The sequence below is a fragment of the Rhea pennata genome, chromosome 6 (assembly GCF_028389875.1).
Source record: "Rhea pennata isolate bPtePen1 chromosome 6, bPtePen1.pri, whole genome shotgun sequence".
NCBI lineage: Eukaryota > Metazoa > Chordata > Aves > Rheiformes > Rheidae > Rhea > Rhea pennata.
Genome location: NC_084668.1, coordinates 38,207,657 through 38,231,294, shown reverse-complemented (window position 1 = coordinate 38,231,294; position 23,638 = coordinate 38,207,657). Strand labels below are relative to the sequence as shown.

General features: G+C 50.1%; 1 protein-coding gene across 1 annotated transcript in view; it reads left to right on the top strand.

Annotated features, from left to right (window-relative positions):
* Positions 1 to 14,389: 14,389 nt before the first annotated feature.
* The window catches only part of ERBB4 (erb-b2 receptor tyrosine kinase 4), a gene marked incomplete at its 5' end in the record, with an annotated part of 449,003 nt that continues 439,754 nt past the window's right edge, over positions 14,390 to 23,638 (top strand). Inside the window, one exon of the mRNA XM_062579354.1 lies at positions 14,390 to 14,417. Coding sequence (XP_062435338.1) covers positions 14,390 to 14,417 — 28 coding nt within the window. The remainder of the gene's footprint in view (positions 14,418 to 23,638) is intronic.

The following is a 23,638-nucleotide window of genomic DNA, read 5'->3' as shown; positions in this document are numbered from 1 at the left end:
ATTACAGGTGAATGTAATTTTCACTGGTGTAAGGCAGCCACACACAAGATGATTTGCAAGGAAACTCTAATTAAGCAGTAACCTCATGTTGAATAAGAACGAGTAGCTGACGGTGTCATTTAACAAAAATACCCAACTTTGGACTTGAAAACCAAAATTTAAATATATGTAGCCATGCTGCTTTGGGGACCTGGGATGCACTCTCTGAGGCTGTTTGCAAAGGCTGCATTTGGTCGTAAGGATATGTGAAGCAACCTTTCAGAAAAGGGTGGTCTCTAGTCCGTGTGTCTGTCCATTGCAAAGAGCAGCCCACTGCTGTGGTCACCAGCTGCTGAGACACATCTTACTAGTGCAGCTCGTTACGCTGTCACCGAGACATGATACAGAGCAGAGCCAAAGTAGCTGAACTCTGCTGGGGTCAAACTGGTCCCATTAGAGGCAGCAGGGAGGAAAAAAAGGTGGTAGCAGCAGTGTGCTGGGAAGAAGTGAGGAAGAAACAGCCAAGCTGAATACAGCAGCGAGGAGGAATGGATGTGGTGTGAGACGGTAGCTTTACACCCTAGAAAGGAAGATAAAATAGTATTCACATCGCCTGTTCCAAACTTAACCCTAAAAGAGGAAATGTGTGCTCTGACTACAGCACTGGCCAATTCTGGGCATCTCTGTGCACATTCTCCTTTTTTTTCAGGGTTTATTTTTTGAAGACTACTAAATCCTCTAGAATCTCCAAATATATAAAAGAGAGCATAGAAATTCATACGGAAACTGTCCCAATGTCACTGGCAGTCTTTGGCTAACAGCGGGAGAGATTCAACTTCCTTCCTGGTTTCTTGTGCCCCTTGTTGCCATCTCCAGTGGCGACGCCCTGAAGGGCAACTCAGTTGGCCAGGTCTGGCCTGGGAGAAAGGACTAGCTCTCCTTTAGTTTAAGTCTTCCTGGGGTGCTGTCCTGCGGCGTGCAGTAGATCTGAGCTGGAAAAGGGAAGTTCGTGTGCAGCCTCAAAATCCTGCCTAAAGTTCCAGACTATTAGGGAAGATGTTTCCTTTTAGCACGGTTTTACGTAGGCTTAGGATGCATCTCTAGCCCACCATACAGCAGGGTTAACGCAGAGCGTCTCTCCTGTCCGTAACCACCGTAACTCTTCGTACCGACCTTAGCCAAGCTAAGGTGGGACGTGCTTCTAGGTACATCCTGGGTTGGGTAGCAGGTGTGCTGATACGGTCATTAAAAAGTGTAAGGAATCATTAGGTTTTGAGTTAAAACTGCACGTTCGGTAAGGCTGGACTAGTTTTCTTTGTTTTTGAGACAGAAACAAAAGGAGTATTTATGGAGCATTGAGATATTTTCCTCCCTTTCCATGTCCACCCAGGGCTTTGTAAATCCACATTCCTTTAGTCAGGCAGACAGACCATCTAGGCAGAAGGAGAAGGGATATTACTGTATTTTAGATGATATAACGTGTGGCTGATCCAATATTGAGGTGAAGATTGGCTATAATTTACCCAGGCTCAAATTTTTAAAATCACTTTATATTTTATGGGAAATCCCATATTTCTAATTCCAAGTCTAGTTAAAAGGTGGCTATAATATTTTTATGAACCAATTGTAGAAGACTTTACCTTCAGTTAATATTTTTAAAATATTTTTGAGCCAATTTTCTAATCTGAACCATAAGAATAGTTAAAAGCCGTAGTAAAATTGCTTCAAACAAAAGCCTGAAACTTTTTCATGTAACTAAAAAACTATCCAGTTTCTTTTTTCCATGTCAAAACCTCAATGAACATAATATAATACAGAAGTAGTCAAATTTTCAAAGCATATATTTTCACTTATTTTGAAAAAGCCTGGCTGCTTCTGGTAAGCAACTCTTGGCAAACGTATGTGTGTTTGCTAATCTAGACAATATTGGCACATACTGTCTAAAGTTGTAAAGTGGAATTAAGACACCTTTGGTGTCAGGCATCTTTTTGACTCAGCTCCCCCCCCCCCCCCTTTTTTTTTCTTCAACTATTTTTTCTGTGCATAAGGAAATAGAAGGGAAAAAACAAAGTTCTACTTCCTTCCTTCTTGAAATCTTTTGACCTCCCAAGGGAAAGCGAGTTTGGAGCTCACTTGGGCCTTGGTGTGGAAGATGCTTACTTTTGGGGGGATTCTTCATTTGCTATAACTAAAAATTTCTGTAATTGTAGGTAAAATACTGACATCTAGTGCCTAAAACAAAGCATCTAAACATGCTCTAAGACTCCAGTCTCGCACCTTTCCTGATGGACGGAGAGTGGAATCGTTAACAATATGAACTGGGCAATAATATCATGGGTTATGGACATAATAACATTATGGACTGGCTCTGGGTTGGTGAGAGGGGATTACTAGCTGGTGTACCTTATATCATCAAAGATGATAGCTAGCCAGCCGGGAGGCAGCTGGTGAGACTGGACAAGCGGGGCTTGTTGGGACTGGTCATGGGACAGGCAGTAGTAGGGAGGATGGTCCATCTCCCGTGGAGAGCTCCCGGGAGCCAATTGTACTGGGACACTTGGGTGGAGGACAGTCATCAACAGAAAAATCAAAGCATGTTAAAACGTATTGGTAGAGCACCTTAAAAGTTAAAATAACTTTTCTTGGAAGGGGTGAGCCAGAGTGTCATCATTAAAGATCCAGATGGTTTATTGTTCTGAGGCAAATCAAGGCTGTTAACCAGAACATGGATTTAATCAGAACATGGTCATCAAAGGCCAGGTCTGAGAGCTGGAGAACTGTCCCCCGACACAAGGAATGATGTTTAGGGGATAGCAGTACACTTCACCCAACAACTTGGACAAGTTCTTACAGTTACTGTCTCGGTGTCTTTCGTTGCCTGTTGTGTTGATAAGCAAAATATTGGGGAAAAAGTAGAGTTTTTTTGTGCAATGACAACTCTGATGATGTTTCTCTCTCACTTCAGTGTTTTAAACCCCCTCCCCCTCCCCCCACCCAAAAAAAAAAATCTCACTTCTGGCTCAGTTTGGTGTTTATTGACCCTCACGACATATTGTATCAAAGTGTGGTTTGGGAGCTCACAGCCTCAGGTATCAGGGACCTTTCCTGATACTGCAAAATTCATAGCAAATGAATGCGAACCCAAAATACAACGCCGTGAGGAACACGTCAGTAAGGATATGTGGTCTAGGGTTTTGATAAGTAAATTTGGGTTGAAGCGTTCTGTGGCGACTCGAAAGGTGAAACTGGTTTGAGTTGGCTCTAGCTGGAAATACCTGCTGTCCAAAGGAAAAAATGAATTTCCTCAGGTCTTGCTGCCTCATTCCCGTATACCGGTCAGTCAGCATGGGACCCTGGTCTCAAGGATCGATTCCCCGGGCTGTCTCGGCAATAACTGAATACACCAGCCAACATGAAAGGCTTATCTCTTTTCTCATTTAAATACAAACAAAAAAGACAAACAAAACTGCTTTGTTGTGCTTCTGGTATGCTGCTAACTTGGCTCAAGCAGCTAGCAGGGATGCAAGAGCCTTCTGGAAACCAGTAACGCAACAAGGATAGCAGGTGTCTCTCCCCCGATTGCACTCCAGTGAATGCAAATGTGCATTCCAGAGCAGATATTTCTTCACTATTGTCTCTTAAGATGTAGCAGTGCTGCATTCCTGGCTGAAAACATGCTGCTGCTGATTTGCCAGCTGTCAGTCCTCGAGAAGATGGCCTTACAATAACGGGAGTGCTTGCGGGTGCAAATGAAGAGGGCCTGATCCTGGAGAAGTTCGTTGGCTCGGTCCCCAGCAACAGCGTGGTTCAGGGATGCTGTCGTAACTCGTGCTTTGCTATGGGCTAGCTGGAGGTAAGTTTGCATGGGCTTCTCCTGCAGGCAGGGCGAAAAATTGTGTAATGTATGTGAGCTTCTGGGAAAACAGTGCCTTTTTTCCCCTCTACGTATGTTGTTTCCCCCTGGTGTTTAGTATGAGTGCATATGTGGAAAAAGATTTGGCAGTTTAGTAAAATCCGGGGATATCTTTGGCAGGTCTCATCTCTGAGATGAAGATATGCAGATCCCAGTCACAAAACACTTAACACAAGTATTTAAATTTTGAGCATGGTAATCGAAGTTTATTATTTTTATATGTAAAGCTCAGCACACCCTTAAGCGTTTTGTCGGATTCAAGGTGGTCATGTCCTCCCTGGAAGATGAGGGTCTGAAGCAGAGAAGCAGCAGAACGAGACCGAATGGGGTTTTGGTTATGATTTGAGAAGAGCTGCTAATTTGAACTTAAATATTCACACTGTGATGAAACAACAAACAAGAAGGCACTTTAAGGGATGTCCTATAACACCAGAAGATGCTAGTGAGCTCATCTGTCATTCCCTGGCTGGAATAAATGCTGTGTGCCGTACAGCTCGTGGCAAACCTGGGAGGACACGACTCACGGACAGGCTGTGGAGCCTCAGGCCTTGCAGAGGGCCTCATGGAAATCCAATAATGCATATTGTACTCTTTTTTTTTTTTTTTCCCTGATTTGTAAAGTGTGGGGAGCGTGGCAGTGTGAGTGGCAGATTTGTAGGATAAATGGCTAACAAAAAAATTGAGCTTGTATGGATAATGCTAGTGCGCCCTATGAAAAAGCGCTCTTCTCTTCCTCTGAGCTAAGGACTTCGTAGTCACAGTCTCCATGAAGTAATTCTTTGTGTAATTATGTCAAGCTCCTTCTTGGTCACATATTATTCCTCTTAGAGAAATTAAAAATTTATAATTAATATTAATAGAGTAATAAATAATAATTTCCATTAATGGTGTCTTCTAATGGTTTTCTAATTGTTTCTGAGTTCAGGCCTAACATATCTGTGGCCATCAGCACTTACTTGCTTTCGTGCCATTGCTAGTTTTCTACTTAGGTGCAGGAGATTGAAGAAGCACCAGCTCATAGAAACAATGCCTTAAAGTAGTCTGATCTCTTTTCACCTCTTTGTTTCTAGGTGAATAGCCGAAAACACTTGCTTTAAATGGTGTTCTCCTTTCTCTCTCTCTTCCTAGCAGTTGTTGCCTGAACCTGTGCTAGTTCATGCATGCATGAGCACTGTAAGTCTCCATACGAGGTCTCACTAAGCCTTTAAATTCCCTCCTATCTCTACCAAAAAAAAGCCTTTACAGATTCATCCTGGAATCTCTTTTGCCTTTGTTTGTAGCAGTCTCGCATTGGTGCTTCAGAGAGGTCCTACAGTTCACCGATGAGCCAGGTGGCCTCCATCTCTTGATTGTTGCCAGCTGATGGACTCCTGCTAGCAGCAAGGCTGTTGTTATTCATCGCAAATATATTGCATAGTGTTTTATACCATCCTAAATTTCATGCCTTTTCTATTAAGCTGGTCCTCATAATCATTTGTTTCCTTCTGTTCTTGATGATCTGTATTAACGATGTCTTCCAGCAAATACTTCCAAAGAATCTCAAGGGTCGGCAGTGCCAGGTACCAAAACCTTGGGGAATTTACAGTCCTAGGAGCGAGGCCTGGAATCCAGGACTACTTCTCCCAGCTTTATTCCTTAAGCCTCCCCTTCAAAAAGCCCTTAAACCACAGTTATGCCCCTAGATTTGGAAACTTTTCCTATGACAAATTAAGAGGCACGTGCAAAGTCTGTTTAAATGGCTTTTCTTCTTGCCGAGCGGATCGTTAAAATGCCAACCTTTTCTGCTTCTTCTGCTTCCTTTTTTTGCTTTACCTTCTTTTGTTTTATTATTCTGCACAAAAGAATCCTGTTGAGCCAATGTAATGTTGAATTTCCTGGAAGAGTCTCAAATACTCTCTCTACAGTGGATATAGATTTGCCTTTTCCTGAAAAGCCAGTTCCTCCTTTCTGTGTGCTTTCCCCTCCAGTAATTTGCATGCTAATTCCAGCTGGACGCCGCTAATTGTGCCTAGCTGCCTCCTGAATAACAGCAGTATGTTTAACACCTCCAGGTCCTGAGCACCGTAAGCCCATCTGGTTTTCATCTGGGGCAACAGATTTGCCTGGAGCGCAGCTGGCGTACAGGTCTCTCTCTAAACCAAGGGCAACGGTTTCTGCAGGCTTGCTCTGCAGTGAGGTCTCCTTAGGGATTACCAGCACACTGGGGTGTCCCATGGAAGGGGTCCAAACTTCTGATGTGTCCACAGGAATCTGTAGGCCTTCCTTCCAGACAGAGGTGATGTTACCAACTGATGGCAAAAATGGAGTCTAGAGTGCTGATACAGCTCTAATTTACCAGCTCAGGGTTTCTCCTACCACTGCTGGTGGACAGATAGGACATGTCCTTGCAAGTCACATTCTCTTCTCAAGTTCTGCCACCGACTTGACATACGCATTTGCAAGGGAAGCGGAGGCCCTTTTTGCTAGTCCTTGCTATTTCCACATGACTTCGTCGATACCATCCTGAGCTTTGTGTCCCCTCCTGCTCCCCACGCTTTGTACCCAGGGAAGGAGTTTCTGCAGCAGGAGGCCATAACCAGGAAAGGTAAATATTAACTCTTGTAGTATTTCTAAAATACTAAAAAAAAAAAAAATACTGCAGTATTTTTTAAATAATTGCGTACCAGTAGTTGGCTATACTTATTTATTCAGAGGAGGTGGATTAGTCTTTAAAATCAATCTAAGACACCAGTGCAACTGCCTGGGATAATTATAGGGCGTTTGTCACTAGATTTCATGTAATGTATGTCTGAGATTTCTCTTCCTATCTCTGCAGATACAGGTCACTTGCAGTTTCTAGTCTAAATAATCACATTTATGGGATTAGTGGAAACACAAGCTGTCCCTCAGATGAGATTTGGCACCTGATAGCTAAGCTCAGGAGCAGAGATTTCATTGTCTGCCACGAACAACCTATTTTGTATTTTTTTTACTTGTAGCTAAAAGAAATAGGAAATACGTCCTAGATATTTTTGTTTCTCTCTGCCCACTAAAATAGAAGAATTACAGAAACTTTCTATGTCAAATTGTCTTTTAGGAAACCTGCAATCATATCTGAATTATTAACATTTAATAGCTAGTGTGTATGAGAAGTAATTACTTCCCACAGCACCTTTCTCTGTCAAGAATTTTGTTGTAACCCTTGATGCAAAATTGTTCTACCGGCATTATAAACTGCAGCGTAACGTCTTATAATGTCACCTGTTATTGCCACAGAGGAACCTTTACGTTATGAATTAGATTATACATTCATAACCTAGACCAGAAATTAAGACGAATGTAATGAAAGTAAGTAGCTAATGTGTCAGGGTGGCATTTGAGCCGAGAAGCTCCTTGCAATATATACGTGTGGCAACGTGAAGTAATTAAGCCAGATTTTTGTCTTGGCAACAAAGGAGACAAACTCAATTGCCTTCAGTGGGGTTTTGCCCGTTTTTCATCAGTAGAAGTGATGATGTTGATGTCAGTAAATCTGAGTTTTGCTTTTGGCTTCTCCTGTTTAGAGCATCTCCACGAGGCGTGCTCTCGCCGCTGCGGCGGTGACCCAGCATGGGATGGATGTTCTCACCTTCTTCTCCTGAGGAGCCTGGCTGTGGCTTAGCTCTTTTTGTGAGCATTGTGGGACCTTAACCAGGTTCGTGGGCTTCTCTGAATAAGAGGTTTGTCGGAAACCGTGGGGAAACCCTCCCAGTCCTTTTTGCTGTGCAATCACATCCTGTGGAAAATAAGAGTCCAGGAAGAAATGTCAGGAGTAAATAGCGCGCGCTCAGCATCAAGGTCATTCCTTCTCCAAAGAAATAGGTTTCTCCAATGCAAGCTTGCATTTGGAGTTGATTTTGATCTGGTGGCTTTTGTTGTATGAAGAAGATGGAGATACAGCTATGGTAAACAAATAGGCAGCAATAAATAGTGGCAGTATGGTCTCCTGACACGTTTTCAGTGACCTGCAAATGATCCAGCTCTATAGCTGATATTCAACCAACCAGAACCAAGCAATATATATATATATATATATATATATACATATATATATATATATATACACACACACACACATGCATAATTTTTTTTTTGAGCATGTAAAGTGGAACTCCTTATCTGAGCTCCCTCCACTTCAGTGACCTAGGGAAAGCAGAGTTGAAGTCTGAGCGAGCCTGAACTTCTTGTTTAATTCAAAAATACCTTCTCTGGCTTATCCAGGTAAAGGCTGTTTCTGGCAAGTCCTTGGTTTTTAATGAAAGACAGACTTTGCTGTGGTGATATGGCAAGAAGGTATTGGAGATATTCAATCCAAACCTTTTTCCTTTTTTCCTTTTTTTTTTTAAGCTGGTAATAATTGCCATGATATGAAATGCATGTCAGCACTAAAGGTTTTCAGAGTCCTTCCTCTGAAATAATGTTCAGCCAGGCATGAACAGGATAGCGGTGAAGACATTTTTCCATTAAATACTTTTCTGTTGGAAAATACAGTATTTATTCTAATAAAACACAATGCATGAATGTGTTAGATTTAATCAACTGTGGACAGAAAAATGTCAAATACAAAATTTTTATTTTCTATGTGTTCATTCTGATGTCGAAATGCTTCACTTGAACTTTTTAAAAATTTAGTATTGACTTTTTGCTGCTTCTTGTTTTAATGTTAACTATATGGTGCTACATGGAAGAATTCATATGATAGGAAAATAGGATTATCTATATAAACTTTTGACATTACTAAAAAGAAATTAGCTGGTAGTTTTGAACTAGACTACTTTGTAGGTTTTTATTTTTGATTTTTATTTTTTTCCCCCCTGCTTGGGTCTTTGGTTTATCCTTGAATACTATATTCCTGGGAAAGAGAATTACAGTTTCTGATGCCTTCTGGACAGCTGCACCCGTATAGGGAAGCCGAATTGTTTTAAGGGCAACAAAATGCCTCAACTTCAAGTTCTTCAGATCCAAAGCAGCTTCTGAATCTGCCAGCTACGGAGTGAAAAGCTGTCTCTGATAGCAGCAGTCGTATTATTATAGCAAGGTTGTTTGCCTTGCCGAAAAAGTTTCCAAACGCCCGTCCGTAGAGGCGAGTCTCCGACGCGTGCGATGGTTCTGCGGATCGTGTCTCAAGCGACCCTTGTAATTGAAGAACATCCACTGGCGGTGAAATTTCAGCATTAAGCTTTAACTTCTCTCGTTTAGGGTTTTAATTGTGCTTTGAAATATTTGATGGCTTGGCTGACCTTTTTCTGGGTGAGCCGAGGATGAGATCTGTCTGCCGGAAGAGAAGCCGCTTGGAGCCCAGCGCTTTATTGGTTTCAGCGAGATACCTTGGCTTTGTAGCCCTCGTTCAGAAGCGTGTCCAAGCTTCCTATTTTTCCCACTGTACGAAGTCTGCAGCGCGATGACGAGTTGTCTGGGGGCTAAGACCGGGGTGAATAACTTGTGCACAGAGAAGCTGTTTCGAAAAACTGCAGCTTTCTCAAACCAGCAAAAATGAGGCTTTGCTTAGGTTTCACTCAACAGGGCTTACGACCAGGTGGCAAACAGCAGGCACGTGGCAAATAGAGCTATTGCACGTGGTATTTTTTTTTCCTGACCCTCTGAACTCTCTAGTTTTCATGCCTGTCTCGTGGCTCGGTGGTGATATTCGTTCTGCCCGTCCTTGGGCAGGACCCAGACCTGTGGTGGCAGTGGCTGGGTTGGCACCCGGTTTCTTGGAGCCAGGTGCTACAACTGCGCTTAGAGGTAATGCTGCAAAAAGCTCTGTCCTGAGCGGGAACACCTGTTGAACTTCTTCACTCGTGATTTAGTTTTTAATCAAGAATGAGCCTGAGAGGACTTGGTCCCTGAGCAAAACCCTGCCAGTTATTTCTCCTACGCTGACAGGACTTGGTTCTCGACTCATTGGTGATGGCTCCATGGAGATCATGGTTTAAACGTAATCCAGCTGCAGCTCTTGTGTAGAAGCACGCAGAGCGGGTCTGATTAGCAAAGGCTCGCTGAAGGAGGAAAATAGATGTACGTTGAGTTGGAAGTCACAAGTCGGCAACCAGAAACCAAAAACCTGAGGCTCGAGGTTTTCGGTAAATTTTACAGATTGGGAAAAATTTACGTGGCTAGGCTATTGGCAACAGCATTATTGTCGGTGGGTTGGTTAGGTGGGTAGATGCTAGTGTAGTTCTCGCTTTCCTACCTTTCCTGTCCCCAGCTCAGGAGGATGCTGAACCGAGCTGCAGATATGGCTGTACGTTCATTTTTCCAATAGCAACTTGCACCTTTGTTTTGGTGAAAGCGGATGAAGCCTGAAAAGTTCTTCTAACTCTGAGGAACTGGTTATACAAAGAAGAGAAGAAGAAAAGAAGAGCTGCCAGACTGGCACTCAGTCAACATCGGTACTTGCGAGAGAGGAAAGGATTCGGTTTGCAACACGTGCAACCTGAAAAACACTCGTTTGCTGTGCAAGAAATGGGGGAGACACCTGCTTGCTATGGAAGGTGATACGCTTGAGCCGAATTAACGTGAACGAGCTAAAGGGAACGAGCCCAGGCAGAAGTTACCCCGGGATGTGCTGGGGGGAGAGGGACGGGCCGTGCTGCTGGGGAAAGCCTCCTTGGCGCCGGGGGGCGAAGGGGCAGGGGGAAGCTCTGGTCCCAGCGCGCCCGGACCAACGGGGCAGCAACCAGCTTGGTATCCCACAGCTTCCCGAAGGCGGGTTGGGCACGGTCCCGCTGCCTGCTTCGCCACCCGTGGCGGTTGGGTGCTCTGGACAAGTCTGTTTTAACGGGGCTTAGACCTGGCTTGATGTTACCAAGAGATTTTTTTTTTCCCCCCTGTTAGGAAGGAAAATTGCTTTTTGCGTGGCAAGGGCAGAGCAAGGGGAACGCGCCAAGCGGAGGCGGCAGCTGCGTTCGCGCGCGGGTTTTTACGGGGTTACAAACGCGGGGAGAAGGTGGCGTCGCCAGGCTCGGAGGGAAACGGGCGCCCTGCACCGCGTCGGGCACGCCACGCCCGGGGCACGAAGCCGCAGGAGCCGCCGCGGGTGCTTGCGACGGCGGCGGTGTGGCGGCCGGCGCCGGGGCCGCTTTCCCCGGCGGCCGAGCCGGGAGAGGGCAGTGTTGCATCGCGGGAGGACGGCGGGCCGCGCTCCCCGAGGGCCCCGGCCGGGAGCGAGCGCCCCGGAGGCGCCCGAGCCCCCTTAGCGGAGGGCGCGTTACTTCCACGGAGCCTTGAGTTCACGGAAATCCGTCCCGGTCAGCTGTTTGTCAGAATTTATTGCAATTTTTGTGCACTATCGGGAAAAAAAAAAAAAAAAAAAAAAAGGAAATCGTGGCCCTTCACTTTAAAGATTGCTGCAATAGAAATTTAGATTACTCGAATTTATCAAGTGTGTTGTATAAGGCGGCAACCGCAGTTATTTTTTTCTTCATCCTGAAAGATATTCATTGAGTTTTGCATCTCGTTCAGAGCCGTAAATTAGCAGGCCCTTACAAGACGTTGCTACGGGGTGGGGTGGAGGGAATATTATAAAAATGAAAACTGGATCCAGCGGAAAAATGACGACGTGTAAATACCGTTCGCAGGTTTTGTTTTTATTTTCTTTCCTTTTTTTTTTTTTTCCGTCGTCTTTTAACTCGGACGCTTCCCAAGTAAGTTGAACCTTACAGATACGTAGCCGGGGGCTAAATGTTTAATCTCAAATTCAGATTTTAATCCTGGCTGCCAAATAAGCCAACAAGCAGCAATGGAGATTAAAAAATAATATGGTATACAAATAGGCTGCCCGGCCCCCGCGGGCGCCCGGAGCGACGCGGGCGGTGAGGTCTCCTGAAGCCGAGAGCGAGCTTAAATTTTTCTTTGCTTTTTTTTTTTTTTAAAAAAAAAAAGCAAAGGCAGCCCGTAACTCGCAGGCGTAAATGCGTGACCCTCCAGCGAGCTTAGGTCTAGGGCTGGGGTTCGGAGCCGAGCCTGGCCCCGAGCACAACCCGGTCTTGAAGGGGAGCACGGCCGGAGCCGTTCCAAATTGCACCGAGGACGAAGCGCCGAGGGAGCGATCCTGCTGCGGGAGCAGCTGACCTGGGAAATCCTTCCTGCCTCTAAATTATAGAGCAGCGGGTAACCTAGCGTGTTTGAGGGGAACCTGTAATCTTGCAAAACCCCCCCGCGTCTGTGTCTGGAGGACAGGCGAACGGGAGGCAGAGTGGCAGTGGAACCCCTAAATCCAGATAAATTGCAATGGTATCGATAGGAATTGCGTTTAATAATAACCTAGGGAAAACGTACGTCAAAGCGGAGGGAGAGCGCTGCCACGAGCCGCCGGAGCGGAAACCCTCTGCCCACCGGATGCCACTGTTGCTCAACGTTAAATCGCACGGAAAATAAATAAATAAATAAAAAAACCCTCCCCTCCCGGAGAGGCTCGGCCGCGGCCCTTCCAGTTTGCAGTGTGGCGCTCCTGCCTCGTCTCGGACGCACGACGGCTGCCGCGGGGCAGCGAAACGCAGCTTGGGGGTGGCTGGGCCGTCCGTTTGCTGCTGGCCCGAATTTGAGCAAATTCCCACGTGCGAGCTCTGCAGCCTACGGAAGGAGCGGCATATTTCTCGCGTTTCTCTGATTTTACTGAATCCGTTGATTGGAGGGAACCGGAGCAGCAACGGCCTCGCTTTGCATGGCGCAAAGTGGAGAAAGTTTGATTTTTAAAGCCTCTCGCAGCCCAGAGCCGGCTGGCTTTGCTCCAGGTCAGACCTGAGGCGTCCGCAGGGTTGTTGCACACGTGTGTGTGTGTGCACAGCGCGCAGAAGTGCGTTGCAACGTGGGCTTTCGTGCTCGCCCTCCCCCAACTCCTGTGGAAGCATGCATCCAGCCCTCTTTTTTTTTTGCAAGGGAAAACAGACCCATGCAGGCAAGCACGCACCTGCTGCTAACATCTACAAGGGAACGTGAGCATGCATAAATGCAGAACATACACCTGCCCGCACCCCCGCGAGGAGCAGCGGGCGTGCACCAGCGCGTGGGCACGCACCTGCCCGCACTCCCGCGAGGAGCAGCGGGTGTGCACCAGCGCACGGGCACGCACCTGCCCACTCTCCCGCGAGGAGCAGCAGGCGTGCACCAGCGCGCGGGCATGCACCTGCAGGAGTCCCCGCGAGGAGCAGCGGGTGTGAACCAGCGCACAGGCACGCACCTGCCCGAGTCCCCGCGAGGAGCAGCGGGCGTGCACCAGCGCCCGGGCACGCACCTGCCCGAGTCCCCGCGAGGAGCAGCGGGCGTGCGCCAGCGCGCGGGCATGCACCTGCCCGAGTCCCCGCGAGGAGCAGCGGGCGTGCACCAGCGCGCGGGCATGCACCTGCCCGAGTCCCCGCGAGGAGCAGCGGGTGTGCACCAGCGCACAGGCACGCACCTGCCCGAGTCCCCGCCAGGAGCAGCGGGCGTGCGCCAGCGCCCGGGCACGCACCTGCCCGAGTCCCCGCCAGGAGCAGCGGGCGTGCGCCAGCGCCCGGGCACGCACCTGCCCGAGTCCCCGCGAGGAGCAGCGGGCGTGCGCCAGCGCCCGGGCACGCACCTGCCCGAGTCCCCGCGAGGAGCAGCGGGCGTGCACCAGCGCCCGGGCACGCACCTGCCCGAGTCCCCGTGAGGAGCAGCGGGCGTGCACCAGCGCACGGGCACGCACCTGCCCGAGTCCCCGCGAGGAGCAGCGGGCGTGCACCAGCGCACAGGCACGCACCTGCCCGAGTCCCCGCGAGGAGCAGCGGGCGTGCGCCAGCGCCCGGGCACGCACCTGCCCGAGTCCCCGCGAGGAGCAGCGGGCGTGCGCCAGCGCCCGGGCACGCACCTGCCCGAGTCCCCGCGAGGAGCAGCGGGCGTGCGCCAGCGCCCGGGCACGCACCTGCCCGAGTCCCCGCGAGGAGCAGCGGGCGTGCGCCAGCGCCCGGGCACGCACCTGCCCGAGTCCCCGCGAGGAGCAGCGGGCGTGCGCCAGCGCCCGGGCACGCACCTGCCCGAGTCCCCGCGAGGAGCAGCGGGCGTGCGCCAGCGCCCGGGCACGCACCTGCCCGCACTCCCGCGAGGAAAGCCGTGTGCCCAGTCCGCATCTCTGCGCGGAGAAGGGGGCGCAGGTACGCGGCGCCCCTGCGGAGCGGGGCGGGCCAGCGCGGCGCCGGTCCCCGCCTTCCTCCCGCTCCTCCTCCTCCTGCTCCCGCTGCCGCTGCTGCCGCCGCTCCGCTCCGCGCGGCGCCCGCGCGCGTATTTCCCCGCTGCGGGGGGCGCGGGCGCGTGGGCGCCGCAGCGCGGGCGCGCAGGGGCGGCGCCGGGGGCGGCGGCTCGGCGGCAACTTTTGGGCGCTGCGCGGGGCTGCGCGGGGGCGATGGCGGCGGCGGCGGCGCGGCGGCGGCGCTGAGCGGCCCCGGCGGCGCGGAGCGGAGCGGCGGCGGCGGCGCGATGCCGGCGGCGGCCGCGGCCGCGGCGCTGCTGTGGTGGAGCTGCGCGCTGGCGGCGGCGGCGGCGCAGGCAGGTGGGTGCGCGCTGCGCGCGCGGGGCGGGCGCGCCCGCCCGTCCGTCCGTCCGTCCGTCCGCGGCCCTCCGCGCCGCGGAGCCGCGAGCCGAAACAGCGGCTTTTTTATTAAAAACAACAACAACAAAAAAAAGGGGGGGGCTGGAATGAACAGCCCTAACCCGCGTGTTTCCCCGAGCCACTTCGGCAGCTTACTAATCTATTATTTATTTATTTATTTTTATTTTTTAAACTTGCGCGTGGCGGAATTTCCGCGGGCACCGAAACGACCCGCAGCCCGAGCGCCTGGGAGCGCCCGGCGCTCGGTGCAGCGCTGGAAGGGAGACGGGAAACCCCCTTCCCCCCCGCAACCAAAAAGAAAATATTCCCTTTTCTTTTCTTTTCTTTTCTGTTTTTTTTTTTTTTTTTTTTTTTTGCTTGGTTTTTTCTTTTTTTTCTTTTTTTCTTTCTTTTTATTTTTTATTTTATTTTTTTTTGCAACTTTCCCTCGCGGTCGCGCGGCGCCGGCGAGGCTCGGGCAGCGCGATTCGGGTTGGGGTGGGGGGGTTTTACATAACGCGGCTCGTACCGCGCTTTGGGGGACGCGGAGGAAGCGCGCCCCGACTGCCTGCCTTGCGCTCGCTCGCTCCCTTCTCCTCTTTGGAAAGAGGTTTCCTAGCGGGGTCTCGCAGGCATTTTTTGATTTTATTTTATTTTTTTCAGTGTGCCGTTTACTTTTTCTGCCTGCGATCGTTCCCTGCTCCTTGCTAACAGGAGAGGCAAAAGCCCAGACTTCTGCCGCCGCTTTCCCTTAGGCTTGCATAGGTAGATCCCAGTTAAAGGAATGTCAACTTCCTTATTTCCCAGGCTTTTATTTGCTGTTTTTCGTGGTAGGCATGCATCTTCCTTGCCTCCCTCCTTGTTCCTTTCTGCACAGCCTCTTTTTTTTTCCACCAACTTGATACTTTTTCCATCTTCCACTTTTTTTTTTCCTTTTGTTTCTTTTTCTTTTCTTTTTTTCTCCTGTAGCCTCCCCCTTCTCCCCCTTTCGCTTTCCTGTTATTTCTCCCCTAGCAACCTTCCACTCCGGCGCTGCTGGCGCTCGCTCCGCCGCTTTCCAGTGCTCCTTTTTGATCAATCCGATATGGCTGGCCGAGCGGACAATTGCAAAGCCGCTCCGGTGCCCAGGTCTAGACCCCGAGCGAAAATAAAAGGCGTCGATCCAGGGCCGCTTCCCTCCTCCTCCTCCTCAGCCTCCTGGTCGCTTTTGGCAAAGAAAAGGGGGGGGGAACTCTGTGCATTACGCTGTGCAAAAAGGAAATTTGTTAATGTATTGGGGCTGGAGTGACCCTGTTTGGAAGGGTTTTGGGGGCTGCCGTGGCCAGGGCCCGCTCTCGAGCGACTCTTGGGGCTTGGCGCTGGCGGCAGCAGCGAGCCGGGCTGGGCAGGGGAGCTTCGCCCTTGAAGCGTGTCGGGGGGCCAGCAGAAGCCGGGGCGGGGGGGGTGGGGGCTAAACCCCCGCTTTTTGGCGGCTTTGGAGCCTTGCGGCGCGTTGAGAGAGATGACGGCAGCTCCGCTCCTTGCAAACTTTGGATTTCACCCCCCTCCCTGGTCCGTTGGTTGAGACGTAAATGCACAAATACATTGGGATGTTTTTTTTTCCCTTGTTGTTTTATTTTGATTTCTTTTATCTCTGCACCCAGGCATATAATGTTTGCAGTGCACAGCTCAGAGCGGCGGTCACATGTGCCAAACCGTTTGGGCTGCTACCTGGAAGCTGGCAAGCTTTTGTTCTGCTTGAAAATACCTGATAAATTAAGCCCTCCTTGTGATACACGGGACTGTTGAGTTGTTAAATAATTACAGCCAAATTAACTTAGCGCCGTTTGAAGTATTCGGCTGCTCCGAGATATTTAATCGTACTTGGAATATTTTTGCGCTGTTTTTTTTTTCCCTCCGCTCTCCCATTCGTTTGCAGCGGAGAGCGCGGGCGGGACGTGCCCCGGCCTTTGGAGGGGGGCATCTCCTCGGCCTCGCAGCAGCCCAGCCTGGCCCCTCTCTTCTGATGCTCGAATAGTTTCCAGGAGATGTTTGATTAAAGTAAAAAATAAAAAATAAAAGGGAGATTGGCGGGAGGGGGGTCTCCATGCTGCCGAAATGCAAGTTTAATTGGAGCGTGGCCAGCGCAGCCTGTCCTCAGGCGCACGTGCGTGCCCTGGCTGGCTTTTTTTGGGGGGGGGAACCAGCCATGGGCGCTGGAGCCGTGCGGCGGCAGCATCTGTAGGTGGCAGCAGCCCCCAGGAGCTCCCCGGCGGGGCGGACGCGCGGTCCCCCCCTGCCCGAGCCGCCGCGCTGGGGTTGGCGCGGAGGGTTGTCCCCGCTCGGCCGGGCCGCGCTGCGCGGAGCGGGCTGGCGCCTCTCCGGCGGTCTCGTTTCGTCGCCGCCGGGCGTACGGGGCACGTGCCAACCCTCCTGGTGTCTTTGAGCAGCTGCTGAGATGTGCAACTACAAACTTTTATTATTTATTTATTTTTAGCCTGCCGGAGAAGCTCTTCCTTCTTCCCGCTGCGCAAACGGGATGCGAGGTCCGGGACCGGTCCCTGCCTCGGTGGTACGTAGGGGTCCGCCGCCGTGGGAGTCGTCCGGACAGCCGGGTCCGTCCGTCGGACTCCGAGCCCCTGCTGTCCGCTGTGTAAATTCGTCCTGCGAGAACACCAAGTTTAGAAATGCATATAAAGAGTGTAAATTCGTACCCCGGGACTATCGGGGAGTGTTCCCCCTTTGCAGTGAAACCCGCTGTTCGTTTCCGTGTTTGGAAAAAAATCTAAAAATCTGCCTCATACAATAGAGCTAGATGGGGAAAACGTGAATGGGGAGAATAAGCGCCAGGCTTTTGGTGGATGCAGTCCTTAGCGGTCCTTTAAAACCAGCATATCGTCATGTACGTCTTCTGTAAGGTCAGCGTTGGAGACCTCTGAAGTGTGAATTTTGTGGTTTTGTTTCCTTCCCCCCCCCCCCCCCCGGCTCGCGCAGCTGGGCACGCCGTAATGGGATGGGCGTATATAACTGGGTCTTTCTTAATCTTTTCTCCGATAAATCAGCTGTGTGGCACGTGCTGCTGTCACGCAGTGATGTAACTCCTGCAGCCCATCGCCAGCTGGTGCTGCGCAAGCCGCCCGACGGCCCATCTGGGATGGGGGCTGGACGCGGCCGGCCGGGCACGCCGTGCCCGTCCCCGGCACCGACCCGTAGCCGATGCCCGGGGAGGGACGTAGGGATGGGCCAAGTGCCGTGGTGGTCCAGGGTGCTCCGGGCTCGGGAAGTTGCCCCCCTGGAAATGGGCACCTATAGCCATAGTTTCTACATAGTAGGCGACTTCTTTGCTGCCCATCGCAGGACTGGGGGACCCTTCTTGAGCAAATTCTTTTGAATAAATTTGCAAAGCCTAAAACTGCACGAAGGGGCGATGCAACCGTAGCTGTAAGAAAGAGCCCTGCGGGGGGGAGCAGGTTGCTCTGGGGTTTGGTGGCAATGCCCAGGGTAAAGTTTGAGACCTCCCTACGTCCTGCCAGGTTTTGATATTGCTCCTCCGGGCCTTTCCAGAATGGGAAGCCTCTCCCACGAGGGCAGCACCTTTTGCTGGTGCTTGCAAAGCTCGGCAAGGTCCGTAAAGACGTATGTCGTCGAGCTTTACGTTGAAACTCAATGTGCCAGAGTGGGGGAAAGAGCCGCGGTGGCACCTCGCTCCCCTGAACCGCGGCGAGCGGGTGAGGTGAGGACCTTCGGCTCGGCGGGTGCAGCCTCCCGGGCGGGAGCCGGCACCGATGGGATCGAGCCGTTCGGACGCGCGGAGGGGAAGAAAAATCGTCGTGCTTAACTCGATGCCCGTCCTGACGTTCAGTTTCCATTAATCCAAGTTACGGTGAAATATCGAGCGTTCTGAGCGTGAAAGTTTATGTAGCGTGGTTAGTGTGCTAATGGAATATCTCAGTAGTCCTTTAAGGTTAGCGCAGCAGCCAGCTGCGGCGATGAGCATGTGTTGGTGAGGGTTAGTCTGCGGTAACCCCTTCTCCAGGAGCGTCCGCGTCCTGGGGGTCGGTTGCGGGGCGGCTGCCAGCCGGCTGTAATTTGAAAATTTTTGATCCGCTATGCAAACTTGAATTATGGATATTTCTGCTCATTGTCTCTGGCAGGAAAAATGTACGTATCTAAATTTAAATTGCTATTTGCTGAGGGTGTGTGACAGTATTTAGAATTCGGTATTATTTTATTATCTCTTTGGAAGGATTAAAGAAAGGGCTCATTTATTTCAAGAGATATTTCTGTAGCATATAAAAATATCAGCGAAGTAGCTAGCGTTTTCCAGTTGTTGTTGACTTCAAATTTAGCAGCCATTGTCCCTGTTGATATATTTAATGCTCTAAAAATGTCCTTGCCATTAAGTAAGAAGCCCAAGCGATTGGTAGGCTGGTACAGTTCTTCAGTAGCTATTAATAATGTTTAGGGGACGCATTTGAGCACATGGAAAAAAGCCATGGAATATTTTATAGGAAAAAAGTCCAAATAATGTGTACAAAAACTTTTTTTTTTTTTTTTTTTTTTGGAGGGCACCTTTCTTGCCATGTACTCCATGTACTGTAATGAGCGTTGCCTGAATTAGCACATCGTCAGCGAGGGAAACCGATACCCAAACACGAGGGTGCGCGGCTAATTCTGTTTAGCCGATTGCCACCCGCTCCCCGCTCTTCCGCGCCCGCCCGCCGCGACCCGGCGGCGCTCGCGGGAGCGAGGGAATTACCGTTTCGGGAGCAGAAATGGGAGTTTGCAACAAGCAAATAGCAAGGCACGCGATCTGCGTTTGCCCGCTCCTTGAGCGAGAGCCGGTCTGGAGCGAGATGCTCCCACGCGCCTGGAGTTTCCCCACGTTTCCCTCGGGATCGCTTCGTGCCGGAGCTGCCTCTTCGTCTCCTGGAGCGCAGAGCCACCCTTAAAATCAGGCGCGCTGGGGTCTACCCGTGTAACGCGGGTTGCAACCACCGCCGGGCTGCACCGGCTCCGGTGCCGTGCAAGAGCCGGCTCTCGTGTTGGAAAGATCCTGTTGGAAAACCGTGACTTTAATAAAGCCGAAGGGAAGGCGATAACTTTTACAACGTAGCCGCGTAGCCTGCGGGCTGAGCCCGCTTCCAGCGGTGCGTCCGGCGTCGCTGCGAACCCTTGCTCTATCGCGATGTGAAGCGCAGCTGCCGCGGGGACGGTGCGGTGCGCGCGGCGTGGGTTTTCGCGGAGTTTCCCGCAACTGTGGCGACTTTAATAGCGCGGCTTTTTATTAGCATTTGCAATCCTGTAGTAACTGAAGGCTGGGGACAGTAGGAGAATGTCCTTTCTCCTTTTTCTTTTTTGGAAGATTTACAAATAGATTTATGCAGTGTTAGTTGCCGCAATTTCCTTCACATTAATTTTATCCCCAGGTCTTGGAGTCCCGGGAACCTCAGCCTTCACTTGGAGAAGGAAAAATATCTCTAGCTGCAATGTGTGTGGATAAAAAATTAAAACTCCTGTAGCTCGAGAAACAGGGGGCAAAAAGCCCGAGAATTATTCTCTCTCTAATCCCTGTTTTTTAACCCATTCTCAAAGTTTTATTCAGGGGTTGGATGACATGTGGCTTTTCCAGCATCTGGCAAACGTTGTTGGCGACGTTGGAGGTGGGGAAAAGCGGGTTTATTAAGCCTCTAATAGCTTCGCTCTGATTGCTGTCATGACATGCGGTTAAAGCATTAAATGTATGGGTTGTGCCTCGCGCTACAGTCGAACAATTACCGGGTAGGTGTTCTTTGATTCTGGAGAATGATCTTGCCAAACTTCTGCTGTCAACTTGAGTAATGTCAGTCTTGCTGCAGGAGCACAGAAATGGGGGGGGGGGAAAGGAGGGTTATAAATAGTGGTTTTCCTCCGAGTAAAGGCCACGGTGTGTGATTTCTGTAGAGCCAGGCCGGTCCCGTCCGTTCTGAAGCAGAAGGCTTCTGGTCCCTAACACCGTATCACCTTGTTAACTCTGGACTTCCCCTGCTTTCTAGGGGGGTGTTACGTGAGAGTCACAACGACACTCGTTTTCGCCCCGGTTCCCTGGTCTAACGAGACTGTTTTGCGGTGGCCCGATGAGATTTCTCCTGCGTTTTGGGGAATAATCTGGCGCAAAACCCCAGTTACGTAGCGGCGCGGGCTCAAGCCCGCGCTCTGCCCGGTGCCGGGAGCGTCGCCTCGGGCGGCTCCGGGACGGAGCGTGCGTTAACCTGGAAGGGGAGACTGCAGCGGCCCGCGGCTCAGATAAGCGGAGCCAGGCTGGCGGTCGTGTCGGCGGGAGGGTACCGGTGGTCAGTGGGGCGGCAGCAAAAAAGCGTGGCCGCGGGCCGTCGAAGCCCTTGGAAGGCGGTGCAGAAGTGCCCTCCCCGCACCGATTGCAACGCATCCCCTCCCGCGGCGGCGGCGGCAATTTCCGTCCGTTTTCTCCGTGGTCTGACTGTAGGGGTGATGGCTTGAGTAGAGATGCGAGAGCGTTAAGAGTTGCTTGTTCCCAGGCCCCTGCCAACGCGCGTGAGGCTCCAGGACTGTGGTTTCGGGTCTGGGGCTTTTCTTCTCGCTGACGTGTGCCCCGAGGGAGCCGGCGCTTACCAAGTTGCCTTTCAGTCTTTGCTGTTTTAACTGGACTTTGTTTCTTTCCCGCCGAGTTTGGGTTTCCAACAATATGATTACTTATGGATTTGTAAGTCAGAAATAGCTTAGTAATTGCTGTATTACTTTGCCCGCAGTAGCAACGAGCGTCTTAAATTTAATGCATCATCCATACAGAAAATTGATGTTTGGCCAAAACCTGAGGCTGCTGACAGCTAATCTTCAAGAGCATTTGGCTGACATGTAAAATAGAGACTCACGGATGACATTCACATGAAAATTGATGGTCTTTGGTATTACTCCATAACAGAAAAATATTCCTTATGATTGGCTGAAAATGCTGTAGGATGATCAAGTTTACATGGAAGTCTCGCGTTAGAAGACAACAGTACTAGTAAGGTCTGGGGCATTAAGTGCTTAAATCACATAGGCGAAACCCTAGTCCACCTAACACTTCAAAGCCTGGCTCTTACCTGCTCTTCAAGGTGCAGCTGGCGAAAGTACACATGCAAATTGCAGTCAACTTGCTAATAGTAGGATGTTTTAATGTACTTTTAATTTGTTTTCCCCTCCTAGAATATGACTTAAGCAGCAAGAATGTCTAGGAACAGCTCTCCCACTGAAGAAAATAACCACAATAATAAAACTTGCCAGTATTTCTGATGATGATACCAGGAGCGTTTATACAGATACGCATGCCCACATTGACCATACACGTCACCGGCTTTTTCAAATTAAAGGACCAAAGGCATCAGCAGGAAAAAATTGTGGTTCAGTTCAGTGGACGTGTGCTGCTTTACGCTAGCATTACATGATAATCTCTTTGGGTAAATATACCCTTCAACTTATTTTGTCAATATTGGGTTTTGAATGAGTAGGTCTTGATGCTAATACTTCAGAGTATTCAACATCTATTTATTAAATATAGAAAACATTCAGACAGAAAATATAACACCCAATTTCAAAACTAGGCCCATGCAATTATGCAGTCCGGTAATCGTGCATGTGATTGCTTGCGCAAATGGTCCGTTAGCTGTGTAACTGTTCTTGTGTATGCAAAAGTAACCAATTTATTTTAACAAATACAGAAACCCCCCCCCAAACCACACGCGTTCGGTACATGAAGGCGTTCGGTAAACGCGCGGCGAGTCGAACGCCTAGCGCCGAGGTTGCGGCACGGATGTTCTCCCAGCAAGCCCGCGGCGCTGCGGCGGGTGGTGAGAAGGAGGCGAAGGGGTCGTGCTTGCACGCCTGCGTTAAATTTAAGACTTGCTAACGTGCAGGCGACCTCGTTGTTCGGGAATTTATGGTGGTCAAACCGCCATCTAATGCGGCACTTCTACCACTGCAAAAGCAATTGTTTACTGCATATATATACACATATATGTACATATATATATGTATATATATATACACACACACACACATACTAGAGGACACTGTACCACTCTCTTCCAGGTCCCGCAATCTGCCTTTTATTATTAAGGCTGTTTGGGATTATCAGTAATAACCAAAAGAATAGACTGTTGATATTCTTGATTTCAGAGGCATTAGCCTGCCTTTATAAATGGGTGAGGAACGCGGTGTTTTATGTGCCGCTCTCGGCGCCGTCTGAAGAAAAGCAGACTACAAAGCGCGGCGCAGGAAAATTGATTTATCATCAATTTATTGCTTGGAGCTCTAGGCAAACTCATCTCAAGACGGAACAGAGATCTATAAAACCTTTTCATCTGAAACTATGAATTAAATTGGGAGGAACTGCTGATGAGAGACTAGAACCAGCCCTTAAACCAGACGGGCTTTCGGGAGCTGCTCTCTGGGTACGCCGTGGGTACCCGGGGGGATGATGCCGATTTACACTGGTGGAGGACAGGCAGCTTTATTTCTTATTCCGTTATTTTTTTTCCCTTACTGGGGGGAGGCGGGAGCAAGCCTACAATGCGTGTGCGTGTCCTCCTGGGTCCCGTTGATGTCGGGATAAATTTTCCTTTCTCTGGCAACTCCCCGACCTGAAGGGGTTAATCTTTCAGCATCTTCTCCAAACATCTACTCTTTTCTTTTCATGTGCTTGCGGGTTCTTAATCCTCCTAATAACAGAGTAACTTGCCTTTTTCAGCAGGAGGCCTCTGAAAGCAAGCTGATGCATCTCAGTTGTCAGATCACTATATAAATAAATTAAAACTGTTCGCACATTCCCTTCAAAGAAGCGAGTAAGCGAGACGATGCTGAAGAACCCTCTCTCCCCCTTATTTTGCACTGAGGCGAGGGCGGGGGGGGGGGAGGAAAATAATAATAATAAAAAAAATCTGTATTATGTCAGCGACCTGTAATAAATAGCACTGCAATGAGAAGCGACAGCCTCATTCACCTTGCATCCATGCAGAAACAATGAAAGCTCTCTTCCCATGCCTTGGGAAAAAAAAAAAAAGGGGGGGGGGCGAAAGAGGAGAATTAAAGGAAAGAATTGACCTTGGCTTGCTGTCGCCCTCGTGCTGCCTCGGAGAGGGTGAAGTTTTGCTGGCTCCGCTCTGAGCCGCGTGTTGCCCGTGCTGCCCGCAGCTCTTCCGTCCAGA